The sequence below is a fragment of the Ascaphus truei genome, chromosome 1, assembly GCF_040206685.1.
Source record: "Ascaphus truei isolate aAscTru1 chromosome 1, aAscTru1.hap1, whole genome shotgun sequence".
Classification (NCBI taxonomy): domain Eukaryota; kingdom Metazoa; phylum Chordata; class Amphibia; order Anura; family Ascaphidae; genus Ascaphus; species Ascaphus truei.
Window position 1 is genome coordinate 419082229 of NC_134483.1, and position 14206 is coordinate 419096434.

The 14206-nt window shown below is 59.0% G+C and overlaps 1 protein-coding gene across 6 annotated transcripts in view; it reads left to right on the plus strand.

The window, feature by feature from the left end:
• Positions 1 to 14206, plus strand: part of LOC142503102 (malate synthase-like) — a 79847-nt gene that overhangs the window by 27672 nt on the left and 37969 nt on the right. For 5 of the 6 annotated variants that reach the window (XM_075615108.1, XM_075615117.1, XM_075615097.1 and 2 more), the window contains one exon: positions 3729 to 3947. In XM_075615108.1, coding sequence (XP_075471223.1) covers positions 3729 to 3947 — 219 coding nt within the window. Of the gene's footprint in view, positions 1 to 2373; positions 2478 to 3728; positions 3948 to 14206 lie in introns of all 6 variants that reach the window. The other variant, XM_075615125.1, reaches the window with a different exon arrangement.

Genomic DNA, 14206 nt, shown 5'->3' on the forward strand with positions numbered 1-14206 from the left:
TTGAAACATTTGAAGATATTTATAGCTGTCTGATTAAAAAGCTCTAGAGGGACAACTATTCCCTTGCATAGAACTAAATACATTATTATCTGCGCCATACGATACTTCTAACCATAATATATCTGGTATCTATGTATCAATCTAAAGAAACGTGTGTTCTAACTCATTGTACCATCTTCTTCACTTGGCAATGTCAAATTAAGCATAACAGCCTGTAAATAAATGTGAAGCTGATTGTTAGGTATGAAGATTCAGGCCATTTTAAAGAGAGTAATGTAATATTAATGGGCCATTATCCCACTTCACAGTATACCAAATAGGGGTTGTAGTGTATTTTGGACAATCTCCAGGATATTCTGTACATAATTTAGTGGGTATCACGATCAAGGTTCAGCTGGGCAAGCTCCAAACACACTGTTTCCTACGTGATCTCGAAAGGGTGAGTATGGATTATAAATCACTTTTACAGTGAGACCTCTCTACAGGAGCACTTTAGGAAACAAAATCCCCAAAACTCATGGGCATCCCTCTAATTTGTTGCCTCCACCAATGATAACTTTTGGGATGTCCCTGGAGAAGCATTCTCCAGTTCCAAACCCTGTCTGACTGAGTGCACTCCCACTGGATCCTCCCACCAAGGGTCATTACTCATTGGCAAAGGAATGGAAGCAGGCACACGGTCTTTCTAAAGGTGCAGTTTATTGTGCCACCAAAGGTCCAACGTTTCGGCAAATAGATTGCCTTTATCAAGGAGAGGGCTACAGAACATGCTAAACATACCACAATTTATACACAAATGGGTACTCACCCCCCCCACGATCACTGCTGCCTTGCTCCTGGATGTCGACGCCCCCATCGTGACGTCGAGCGCCAGCGCGACGCGGCGTGATGACGTCATGCACCACCAGGGGAGGATCCCAGGGCCCCACGAGGAGACAGACTCCCCAATGCCTGTGACAGGCTAAGATGGCTGTCCTGCAGGAAGCTGGAAACTCAGGGAGCCGCCCCCTCACTCCCCGTCACGCATAAATTGTGGTATGTTTAGCATGTTCTGTAGCCCTCTCCTTGATAAAGGCAATCTATTTGCCGAAACGTTGGACCTTTGGTGGCACAATAAACTGCACCTTTAGAAAGCTGTGTGCCTGCTTCCATTCCTTTGCTCAAGTACCTCTGGGATGTCTGGACCTCCCTGGACACAGCGCACCGGCAGATAAGTACCCCCTCCAGCACCTACCAGCGGTGTGCATGTGCTTCTACATATGACTCCTTACTCATTGGCCCCTTGACACCCTGTTTGCACAAGCAGGGTAAAAACCTACGGTTTTAGTGCTACCTCTCTGCACTAAAAAAGCCCCACAAACATATTCTTTTGGTGTGCGTACCAAAAAGTAAGCGACGCCCTCAAGAGTGAAAATGGTTTCTTAATAGAAAAAGACAGAACTGATTAATGTTACGATTTTATTCCATAAAAACAGTACATTGCATAAAAAAAACCTACACACCGCAAAAAGAAAAGCAGTTTATCAAATCGATTAAGATAAAATGATAGAAAAAAGCAGTACTGCACCAAATATATAGTTGAAAAGAGTTACAGGCTGGCATAGTATAGTCCCAGTAGACTTGGGAAAAAAGAATCAGGAATTCAACTTACAGTATGTGTTACTTGTGGACCAAAGATAACCTTTTTTGTGTATTATTGCCACTGATCTCGATGGATTTTTTTAGACTGTTCACTTCCCAGTTTGGTTTAGAGATTATAAGGCTATGTGTGAGTTACGTGCTTGATCATGAGCTGCCTAATACACGTTGCACATTTGCTAAATAGACTCTGTGTTATCAGGACATTTATGTTCGGCCATTCTTTTCCAACTGTCATTTCAGTGCTTTCTTGTTCTCATTAGACCAATGTGTTATGGGAAAATAAATAAATGGAGAATCAGGACTGGATTACAATCTCAAAATGACATGGCTGTCGTTTTGCAATATTGAATTTGTCTGAACGTTAGTAGATTCATTGGCCGGGAGTCATCGATGCGGGATTTGCACAATCGCGGCCGAATCGGCGATACCTCCTTTTACAGTCAATGTCACATATCGCCGATTCAAGCGCGATAGCAGTGATCACGGTTTGATGGATCCCAGCCATTGCAAGTTGTGATACTTTTTAGGGGAATAATATTATGGTTGTTCATATATGATATGACAGTGCACAAAGTCTTTGAAACCTCACAGGTTTCTTTAACAAGTATACTGCCAAAATAAACTTTTTGAGCGTTTGAAAGATCTGCAAACTATCATTTCATATATGAAGAATTATAATGTTGGCCTGTTACAAAGTACCTAACAACCTACAACAAATCTGCATTTTTCTAGGACCAATACGGCTACAAGAAGAACATTGAACTACGATGGAATCCTTAGTGAGTGTGTGTTCAAATGTGGTAACTACAAGTAAATTGATAGAAAAAGACCTGAACGTGAGTATAGCCATGACTGGTCCAGACTATCTTTCTGCTTTCCTACCATATAAGTTCTGATAGCTACAGACAGTGACAGGCTACCCTGTGGGTTTAACCCCCCCCCCCTCATGCTGCCTCTCTGAGTGACAGGGTGGAGGTGAACTGAGTCTGTGTACAGCCAATCATGGTGCAGACTCTGTGCCCTCCCCCTTTGTGCCTTAGGGAGGAAGTGTTCCAAATTGTATTCAGTCAAGGTCTCCCCATCCTGGGGTTGAGATGTGGAGTTGAGCTCTTCCCCTCCTGGGGTAGAGACCTGCATCCCAAGATCTGCACAGAGGACAAGGCCTCAAGACTGCAAGAGGTCAGGCACCATTCAGAAGTCTGGGACCTATCCTGACAAACCCATGCATATGCTGTAATACCAACAGCAGTGGCTGCACAAATAAAGAATCATTTTCATATACTCCTGCCTAAGTAACAGTCTATTGGGTAGGAGTATGAGGGAAGTCTGTTGTGGTGGGAACTGTCTCCAGGAACCCTGGAGCCTATTGCGACAGGAGGCGCTGATGACACCAGAACATGAGGGTCACCAAAAGCCTGTCCTGTTTGCAAAGATGTCAGCATTTGCAAAAATGTGGGGCAATGTGATGGTTTTCACGCTGACTTTTAGAAAAATTTGATGTTTTAAACACAAACAATTACCAGTTTTTGAAAATGCCGTGAATTGTTAATGCTTATGAGTAAAGAAAAAGATGCAATACAAGCTTTCCAGGCATTGAACATTGAATATACAGTACATGGAAATGAGCTCTCATCAATCTTTTGTTTCCTCCACCATCTGCCTGTTTAGCCTGAGCCCATAATGACATCATCTGAATTAGTCCCATCCGCTCCTTATTAAATACCTGGCCAAGCAGGAGAATGTCGAGGTAAGGCATTGGTTTCCAATGCTATATAAAATTGGTTGCCAACTCCAGTCCTCAAGGGCCACCAACAGGTCAGATTTTCAGGATATCCCCGCTTAAGCACTGGTGGTGCAGTTGAAGACTGAGCTACTGATTGAGTCGCCTATGCTGAAGCAGGGATATCCTGAAAACCTGACCTGTTGGTGGCCCTTGAGGACGGGAGTTGGCCACCCTTGCTCTAAAATGTAATGTAGACCCAAGATTAATATAGCAGTATATCATTTGTCCGTAATTTGCTAACAATATTGTTTGTAAAGAAAACGGAATAAATATTGACATTACAAAATATCAACTGTCTTTGCAGATTTTGTGGCATCGGACCTCTCGGAAAGTACAGCTTGATCTGGCTAACAGCTGTCCTGATTTTTCGTTGGACACTTCCCACATTAGAAATGATTCTAGCTGGAAAGTCTCTCCTGTTCCGAGAAGACTGCAGAATAGACATGTGGATATTGGGGACACGGCCCCATCAAAAACTGAGCGCTTCCACAAGGCTCTGCAGTCCTCTGCACAAGGCATTCAGGTACATTACACAGCGACAATGGGTATAATAAAGTGTCGGCTTCACTGCATTTCTATCATGTTCATGACAGATAGACTTTAACTTGTCAACAGTAGAGTCATGAGCTGTGCATTCTATCAACTAATCAAATGCCAAACCATGGTTATATTTCTTGAGTGCTTTGATGCTGCAAAACATACCTCAGGTATGATATATTGCTAAATACACACACATATATATATAATTTTTTTTTTTAAACTATGTTACTACTGTCAGGCCAGGTGCAAGGGTGTTAGGCGCCCTAGTCGAAACTTCAGCCTTGCACCCCTCACCCCCCCCCCAATTAACTTTCAGGGGGAAAAATTGCCCAGCCCTGACACAATCCCCTCTATACTTCACAGACCCACCCTCCTCTCCCTCTCATTCTCTCACCCACCCTCCTCTCCCTCTCATTCTCTCACCCACCCTCCTCTCCCTCCTCTCCCTCTCATTCTCTCACCCACCCTCCTTTCCCTCTCATTCTCTCACCCACCCTCGTCTCCCTCTCATTCTCTCACCCACCCTCCTCTCCCTCTCATTCTCTCGCCCACCCTCCTCTCCCTCTCATTCTCTCACCCACCCTCCTTTCCCTCTCATTCTCTCACTCACCCTCGTCTCCCTCTCATTCTCTCACCCACCCTCCTCTCCCTCTCATTCTCTCGCCCACCCTCCTCTCCCTCTCATTCTCTCACCCACCCTCCTCTCCCTCTCATTCTCTCACCCACCCTCCTCTCTCTCTCATTCTCACACCCACCCTCCTCTCCCTCTCATTCTCTCACCCACCCTCCTCTCTCTCTCATTCTCACACCCACCCTCCTCTTCCTCTCATTCTCACACCCACCCTCCTCTCCCTCTCATTCTCTCACCCACCCTCCTCTCCCTCTCATTCTCTCACCCACCCTCCTCTCCCTCTCATTCTATCACCCACCCCCCTCTCCCTCTCATTCTCTCACCCGCCCTCCTCTCCCTCTCATTCTCTCACCCACCCTCCTCTCATTCTCATTCTCTCACCCACCCTCCTCTCCCTCTCATTCTCATTCTCTCACCCACCCTCCTCTCCCTTTCGTTCTCATTCTCTCACCCACCCTCCCCTCCCTCCCATTCTCTCACCCACCCTCCCTCTCATTCTCATTCTCTCACCCACCCTCCCCTCCCTCTCATTCTCATTGTCTCACCCACCCTCCCCTCCCTCTCATTCTCATTCTCTCACCCTCCCCTCCCTCTCATTCTCATACCCACCCTCCCCTCCATTCTCGTTCTCTCACCCACCCACCCCCTCATTCTCATTCTCTCACCCACCCTCCCCTCCCTCTCATTCTCTCACCCACCCTCCACTCCCTCTCATTCTCATTCTCTCACCCATCCTCCCCTCCCTCTCATTCTCTCATCTACCCTCCCCTCCCTCTCATTCTCTCACCTACCCTACCCTCCCTCTCATTCTCTCACCTCCCCTCCCTCTCATTCTCATACCCACCCTCCCCTCCCTCTCATTCTCATACCCACCCTCCCCTCCCTCTCCTCCCTCTCATTCTTATCCCTCTCATTCTCATACCCACCCTCCCCTCCCTCTCCTCCCTCTCATTCTCATACCCACCCTCTCCTCCCTCTCATTCCTCTCATTCTCATACCCTCCCTCTCCTCCCTCTCATTCTCATACCCACCCTCCCCTCTCCTCCCTCTCATTCTCATACCCACCCTCCCCTCTCCTCCCTCTCATTCTCATACCCACCCTCCCCTCCCTCTCATTCTCATACCCACCCTCCCCTCCCTCTCCTCCCTCTCACTCATACCCACCCTCCCCTCCCTCTCATTCTCATACCCACCCTCCCCTCCCTCTCATTCTCATACACACCCTCCCCTCCCTCTCATTCTCATTCTAATACCCACCCTCCCCTCCTTCTCCTCCCTCTCATTCTCATACCCACCCTCCCCTCCCTCTCATTCTCATACCCACCCTCCCCTCCCTCTCATTCTCATACCCTCCCTCTCCTACCTCTCATTCTCATACCCTCCCTCTCCTCCCTCTCTCTCCTCCCTCTCCTCCCTCCCCTCCCTCCCTCTCCTCCCTCCCCTCCCTCCCTCTCCTCCCTCCCTTCCCTTTCCTCCCTCCCCTCTCTCTCCTCCCTCCCCTCCATCTCCTCCCTCTCCTCCCTCCCTCTCATTCTCTCACCCACCCTCCCCTTCCTCTCATTCTCTCCCCCCTCCCTTTCCTTCTCTTCCCCCCTTCATTCTCTACCCCCATCCTCTCATTCTCCGCTCCCCCTCCATCTCATTCTCCCACCCCCTCCCTCTCATTCTCCCACCCCCCTCCTTCTCATTCTCCCACCCCCTCCCTCTCATTCTCCCACCCCCTCCCTCTCATTCTCCCACCCCCCTCCCTCTCATTCTCCCACCCCCCTCCCTCTCATTCTCCCACCCCCTCCCTCTTATTCTCCCACCTCCCTCCCTCTCATTCTCCCACCCCCTCCCTCTCATTCTCCCACCCCCTCCCTCTCATTCTCCCACCCCCTCCCTCTCATTCTCCCACCCCCTCCCTCTCATTCTCCCACCCCCTCCCTCTCATTCTCCCACCCCCCTCCCTCTCATTCTCCCACCCCCCTCCCTCTCATTCTCCCACCCCCTTCCCTCTCATTCTCCCACCCCCCTCCCTCTCATTCTCTCTCCCCCTCATTCTCCCACCCACCCCCTCTCATTCTGTCTCCCCCACCCTTTCTAACTTGATTTCCCTACCTCACCGCCCTACCTCTCCATCTGTCCCCTCATCCCCTCTCTCCCCCTCCCTTCTCCCTCCTCTCCTACCCCCCTTTCCCCCCTACCCCGTTTATCTCCCCCTCCCCCTATCCCCTCCTCCATCCTACCTCCTACCCCCCTTTCCCTCCCCCTCTCCCCTCATCCCCTCTCTCCCCCTCCCTTCTCCCTCCTCTCCTACTCCCCTTTCCCTCCTACCCCCCTTTACCTCTCCCTCCCCTCCTATCCCCCTTTCCCCACTCCATCCTACCTCCTTCCCCCCTTTCCCTCCCCCTCCATCCTACCCCCCCTTTCCCTCCCCTCCCCTCCTCCCCCTTTTCCCTCCACTCCCCTCCTCCCCCCTTCCTATCCCCTTTCCCACCCCCTTTCCCACACGCTCCCCTCCTACCCCCCTTTTCCAGCCCCACCCATTCCCCTCCTACCCCCTTTCCTTCCCCTCCCACTATCCCCCCTTTCCCTCCCCATATCCTTCCCCTCCTATCCACCCTTTCCCAACCCCTCCCTCCTACCAATATCCTTCCCCTCCTCTCCTACTCCCCTTTCCCTCCTACCCCCCTTTACCTCTCCCTCCTCTCCTATCCCCCTTTCCCCACTCCATCCTACCTCCTTCCCCCCTTTCCCTCCCCCTCCATCCTACCCCCCCTTTCCCTCCCCTCCTCCCCCTTTTCCCTCCACTCCCCTCCTCCCCCCTTCCTATCCCCTTTCCCACCCCCTTTCCCACACGCTCCCCTCCTACCCCCCTTTTCCAGCCCCACCCATTCCCCTCCTACCCCCTTTCCTTCCCCTCCCACTATCCCCCCTTTCCCTCCCCATATCCTTCCCTTCCTACCCACCCTTTCCCAACCCCTCCCTCCTACCCCCCTTTCCCTCCCACCTACCCCACTTTCCCCTCACTCCCTCTCTACCCCTCCCCACTCCCTCTCTCCCCCTTCCCACTTCCTCTCCCTCTTCCCAATCCCTATCCCCCTCCCCACTCCCTCGCCCCTCTCCCCCCTCCCCACTCCCTCTCCCCACCCCACTCCCCCCTCCCTCTCCCCCTCCCCACCCCACTCCCCCCTCCCTCTCCCCCCTCCCCACCCCACTCCCCCCTCCACACACCCCTCTCCACCCCCCTCTCCCTCTGCCCCCTCCCCACTCCCTCTGCCCCCTCCCCACTCCCTCTCAACCCTCCCCAATCCTTCTCCCCCTCCCCATTCCCTCTCCCCCCTCTCTCTCCCACTCCCTCCCCCTCCCTCCCTCTCTCCCCTCCCCACTCCCTACACCCCCTCTCCACGTCCTCTCTCTCTCCCCCCCTCCCTCTCCTCCCTCTCATTCTCATACCCACCCTCCCCTCCCTCTCATTCTCATACCTACCCTCTCCTCCCTCTCCTCCCTCCCCTCCCTCCCTCACCTCCCTCCCCTCCCTCCCTCTCCTCCCTCTCCTCCCTCCCTTCCCTTTCATCCCTTCCATCTCTCTCCTCCCTCCCCTGCATCTCCTCCCTCTCCTCCCTCCCTCTCATTCTCTCACCCACCCTCCCCTTCCTCTCATTCTCTCCTCCCTCCCTTTCCTTCTCTTCCCCCCTTCATTCTCTCCCCCCATCCTCTCATTCTCCGCTCCCCCTCCATCTCATTCTCCCACCCCCTCCCTCTCATTCTCCCACCCCCTCCCTCTCATTCTCCCACCCCCCTCCTTCTCATTCTCCCACCCCCTCCCTCTCATTCTCCCACCCCCTCCCTCTCATTCTCCCACCCCCCTCCCTCTCATTCTCCCACCCCGCTCCCTCTCATTCTCCCCACCCCCCTCCCTCTCATTCTCCCACCCCCTCCCTCTCATTCTCCCACCCCCTCTCTCTCATTCTCCACCCCTCCCTCTCATTCTCCCACCCCCTCCCTCTCATTCTCCAACCCCCTCCCTCTCATTCTCCCACCCTCTCCCTCTCATTCTCCCACCCCCCTCCCTCTCATTCTCCCACCCCTCCCTCTCATTCTCCCACCCCCTCCCTCTCATTCTCCAACCCCCTCCCTCTCATTCTGCCCACCCTCTCCCTCTCATTCTCCCACCCCCCTCCCTCTCATTCTCCCACCCCCCTCCCTCTCATTCTCCCACCCCCTTCCCTCTCATTCTCCCACCCCCCTCCCTCTCATTCTCTCTCCCCTCATTCTCCCACCCACCCCCTCTCATTCTGTCTCCCCCACCCTTTCTAACTTGATTTCCCTACCTCACCGTCCTACCTCTCCATCTGTCCCCTCATCCCCTCTCTCCCCCTCCCTTCTCCTCCTCTCCTACCCCCCTTTCCCTCCTACCCCCCTTTATCTCCCCCTCCCCCTATCTCCTCCTCCATCCTACCTCCTACCCCCCTTTCCCTCCCCCTCTCCCCTCATCCCCTCTCTCCCCCTCCCTTCTCCCTCCTCTCCTACTCCCCTTCCCTCCTACCCCCCTTTACCTCTCCCTCCCCTCCTACCCCCCTTTCCCCACTCCATCCTACCTCCTTCCCCCCTTTCCCTCCCCCTCCATCCTACCCCACCTTTCCCTCCCCTCCCCTCCTCCCCCTTTTCCCTCCACTCCCCTCCTCCCCCCCTTCCTATCCCCTTTCCCACCCCCTTTCCCACACGCTCCCCTCCTATCCCCCTTTTCCAGAGCCACCCACTCCCCTCCTCCCCCCTTTCCTTCCCCTCCCACTATCCCCCCTTTCCCTCCCCATATCCTTCCCCTCCTATCCACCCTTTCCCAACCCCTCCCTCCTACCAATATCCTTCCCCTCCTACCCACCCTTTCCCAACCCCTCCCTCCTACCCCCCCTTTCCCTCCCACCTACCCCACTTTCCCCCTCACTCCCTCTACCCCTCCCCACTCCCTCTCTCCCCCCTTCCCACTTCCTCTCCCTCTTCGCAATCCCTATCCCCCTCCCCACTCCCTCGCCCTTCTCCCCCCTCCCCACTCCACTCCCCCCTCCCTCTCCCCCCCTCCCCACCCCACTCCCCCCTCCACACACCCCTCTCCACCCCCCTCTCCCTCCGGCCCCCTCCCCCACTCCATCTGCCCCCCTCCCCACTCCTCTCAACCCTCCCCACTCCCTCAACCCTCCCCACTCCTTCTCCCCCTCCCCATTCCCTCTCCCCCCTCTCCACCCCCCTCTCCCTCTGCCCCCTCCCCACTCCCTCTGCCCCCTCCCCACTCCCTCAACCCTCCCCACTCCTTCTCCCCCTCCCCATTCCCTCTCCCCCCCTCTCTCTCCCACTCTCTCCCCTCCCCACACCCCCTCTCCACGTCCTCTCCCTCTCCCCACTCCTCTCCCCCTCCCCACACCCTCTCCATTACCCCCCTCCCCCCTCTCTCCCCTCCCCACTCCCCTCTCCCCACACACTCTCCCCATCCCCACTTCCTCTCCCTCTTCCCAATCCCTCTCCCCCTTCCTACTCCCTCCCCACTTCCTTGCCCCCCTCCCCACACCCCCTCTCCACGTCCTCTCCCCCTCCCCACTCCCTCTCCCCCTCTCTCCCCCTCCCTATCCCCCCTCTCCCCCCTCCCCTTCCCTCTCCCCCTACCCACTCCCCCTACCCACTCCCTCACCCCCTCCCCACTCCCTCTCCCTCGCCACACACTCTCCCCCCTTCTGCCCCTCCCCACTCCCTCTCCACACCCTCTCCCCCTCCCCACTCCCTCTCCACACCCTCTCCCCTCTCTCTCCCCCCTCCCCCTACACTCCCCACTCCCTATCCCCCCTCTGCCCCTCCCCACTTCCTCTCCCCCTACCCACTCCCCCTACCCACTCCCTCACACCCTCCACACTCCCTCTCCCCCCCCCCCCCACACCCTCTCCCCCCCTCTGCCCCTCCCCACTCCCTCTCCACAACCCTCTCCCCCCTACCCACTCCCTCTCCCCCTCCCCACTCCATCTCCCCACTCCCTCTCCCCCCCACACCCTCTCCTCCTCCCCACTCCCTCTCCACCCCACACTCTCCCCCTACACCCTCTCCCCCCCTCTGCCCCTCCCCACTCCCTCTCCACACCCTCTCCCCCTACCCACTCCCTCTCCCCCTCCCCACTCCATCTCCCCACCACCCTCTCCTCCTCCCACTCCCTCTCCTCCTCCCCCCTACCCCTCCCTCTCTTCCTCCCCCGTCCCCTCCTCCTCCCTCTCCTCCTCCCCCCCCTCTCCTACTCCCCCCCCTCTCCCTCTCCTCCTCCCCCCTTCCCCTCCTCCCCCCTCTCCTCCTCCCCCCGTCTCCCTCTCCTCCTCCCCCCTCTCCTCCTCCCCCCCTCTCCCTCTCCTCCTCCCCCTCTCCCCCTCCCCTCCTCCCCACTCCCTCTTCTCCCCTCTCCCTCCTCCCCACACCCTCCTCTCCCCCCTCCCTTTCCCCCTCTCTCCTCCCCCTCTCCTCCTCCCCCCTCTCCCCTCCCCTCCTCCCCACTCCCTCTTCTCCCCTCTCCTCCTCCCCACACCCTCCTCTCCCCCCTCCCTTCCCCCTCTATTCCTCCCCCTCTCCTCCTCCCCCACTCCCCCCTTCCCCCCTTCCCCCTACCCACTCCCCCTCTCCTCCGCCCCCCTCTCCTCCCTCTCCTCCTCCCCCTCCTACTCCCCCCTCTCCCCCTTCCCACTCCCCCTCCCCCTAACCACTCCCCCTCTCCTCCCTCTCCTCCCTCTCCTCCTCCCCCCTCTCCCTCTCCCCTCTCCTCCCCACTTCCTCCTCTCCCCCCCTCCCTCTCCCCCTCCCCCTCTCTTCCTCCCCTCTCCTCCTCCCAACTCCCCCCTCTCCCCCTCCCCCCTCTCCCCCTCCCCCCTACCCACTCCCCCTCTCCTCCCTCTCCTCCTCTCCCCCCTCTCCACCCTCTCCCCCCTCTCCTCCTCCCCCTCTCCCTCCCACTCCCTCTCCTCCTCCCACTCTCCTCCCTCTCCCTCTTTCCCCCCTCTCCCTCCCTCTCCTCCTCCCCCCCTCTCCTTCTCCTCCTCCCCCCTCTCCCCCTCCCCCACTCCTCCTCCCCCCTCCCCCTCCCGCCCTCCTCCTTTCCCCCTCCCACCCTCCCCCTCCCCCACTTCCTCTCCCTCCCTCTCCCACTCCCCTCTCCCCCCTCCCACTCCCTCTTCCCCCTCCCACTCCCTCTTCCCCCTCCCACTCCCTCTCCCCCCTCTCCTCCTCCCCCTCTCCTCCTCCCCCCTCTCCTCAGCCCCCTCTCCTCCTCCCCCCTCTCCTCCTCCCCCCCTCTCCTCCTCCTCCCATCTCCTCCTCCCCCCCCTCTCCTCCTTCCCCCCTCTCCTCCTCCCCCCCTCTCCTCCTTCCCCCCTCTCCTCCTTCCCCCCCTCTCCTCCTTCCCCCCTCTCCTCCTCCTCCCCCTCTCCTCCTCCCCCCCTCTCCTCCTCCCCCCTCTCCTCCTCCCCCCCTCTCCTCCTCCCCCTCTCCTCCTCCCTCCTCTCCTCCTCCCCCCCTCTCCTCCTCCCCTCCTCTCCCCCTCTCCTCCTCCCCCCCTCTCCCCCTCTCCTTCTCCCCCCTCTCCCCCCCCTCCCTCTCCTCATCCTCCCCCTCTCCTCCTCCCCCCTCTCCTCCTCCCCCCTCTCCTTCTCCCCCTCTCCTCTTCCCCCCCTCTCCTCCTCCCCCCTCCTCCTCCCCCCTCCTCCCCCCCCTCCTCCCCCCCCTCTCCTCCTCCCCCCCCTCTCCTCCTCCCCCCCCCTCTCCTCCTCCTCCCCCTCTCCTCTTCCCCCTCTCCTCCCCCCTCCCTCCTCCCCCCTCTCCTCTTCCCCCCTCTCCTCCTCCCCCCCTCTCCTCCTCCCCCCCTCTCCTCCTCCCCCCCATCTCCTCCCCCCCTCTTCTCCTCTCCCCCCTCCTCCTCCCCCCCTTCTCCTCCTCCTCCCCTCTCCTCCTCCCCCCCTATCCTCCCTCTCCTCCTCGCCCCTCTCTCCTCCTCTCCCCCTTATCCTCCTCTCCCCCTCTCCCCCCTCTCCCTCCCCTCCTCCCCCCCTTATCCTCCTCTCCCCCTTATCCTCCTCCCCCTCCCCACTCCCCCCCTCTCCCCCTCCCCTCCTCCCCCCTCTCCCTCTCCTCCCCCACTCCCTCTCCTTCCCTCTCCTCCTCCCCCTCCCTCTCCTCCTCCCACTCCCTCTCCTCCTCCCCCTACCCCTCCCTCTCTTCCTCCCCCCTCTCCTCCTCCCCCCCTCTCCTCCTCCCCCTTCCCCTCCTCCTCCCTCTCCTCCTCCCCCCCTCTCCTACTCCCCCCCTCTCCCTCTCCTCCTCCCCCTTCCCCTCCTCCCTCCCTCTCCTCCTCCCCCCCCCTCTCCTCCTCCCCCTTCCCCTCCTCCACCCTCTCCTCCTCCCCCCTCTCCTACTCCCCCCCCTCTCCCCTCTCCTCCTCCCCCCTTCCCCTCCTCCCCCCTCTCCTCCTCCCCCGTCTCCCTCTCCTCTTCCCCCCTCTCCCTCTCCTCCTCCCCCCTCTCCCTCTCCTCCTCCCCCCCTCTCCCTCTCCTCCTCCCCCCTCTCACTCTCCTCCTCCCCCCTCTCCTCCCCCCCCTCTCCTCCCCCTGAGCTCTCCTCCTCCCCCTCTCCCCTCTCCTCCTCCCCCCCTCTCCTCCCCCCCTCTCCTCCCCCCTGAGCTCTCCTCCTCCCCCTCTCCCCTCTCCTCCTCCCCACTCCCTCTTCTCCCTCTCCTCCTCCCCACTCCCTCCTCTCCCCCCTCCCTTTCCCCCTCTCTTCCTCCCCCTCTCCTCCTCCCCACTCCCCCCTCTCCCCCTTCCCCCTACCCACTCCCCCCTCTCCTCCGCCCCCCTCTCCTCCTCCCCCTCCCACTCCCCACTCCCCCCTCTCCCCCTCCCCACTCCCCCTCCCCCTAACCACTCCCCCTCTCCTCCCTCTCCTCCTCCCCCCTCTCCCTCTCCCCTCTCCTCCCCACTTCCTCCTCTCCCCCCTCCCTCTCCCCCTCCCCCTCTCTTCCTCCCCTCTCCTCCTCCCCACTCCCCCCTCTCCCCCTCCCCCCTACCCACTCCCCCTCTCCTCCCTCTCCACCCTCTCCTCCTCTCCCCCCTCTCCTCCTCCCCCTTTCCCTCTCCCCCACTCGCTCTCCCCCTCCCCCTCCCGCCCTCCTCCTCCCCCTCCCACCCTCCCCCTCCTGCCCTCCTCCTCCCCTCCCCCTCCCCCACTTCCTCTCCCTCCCTCTCCCACTCCCACTCCCTCTCCCCCCTCCCATTCCCTCTTCCCCCTCCCACTCCCTCTTCCCCCTCCCTCTCCCCCTCTCCTCCTCCCCCCCTCTCCTCCTCCCCCTCTCCTCCTCCCCCCTCTCCTCCTCCCCCCCTCTCCTCCTCCCCCCCTCTCCTCCTCCCCCCCTCTCCTCCTCCCCCCCCTCTCCTCCTCCTCCCCTCTCCTCCTCCCCCCCTCTCCTCCTCCCCCCTCTCCTCCTTCCCCCCCTCTCCTCCTCCCCCCCCTCTCCTCCTTCCCCCCCTCTCCTCCCCCCTCTCCTCCCCCCTCTCCTCCTCCCCCCTCTCCTCCTCCCCCCGCTTGTCTTCTCCTCTCCTCCTCCCCCCTCTCCT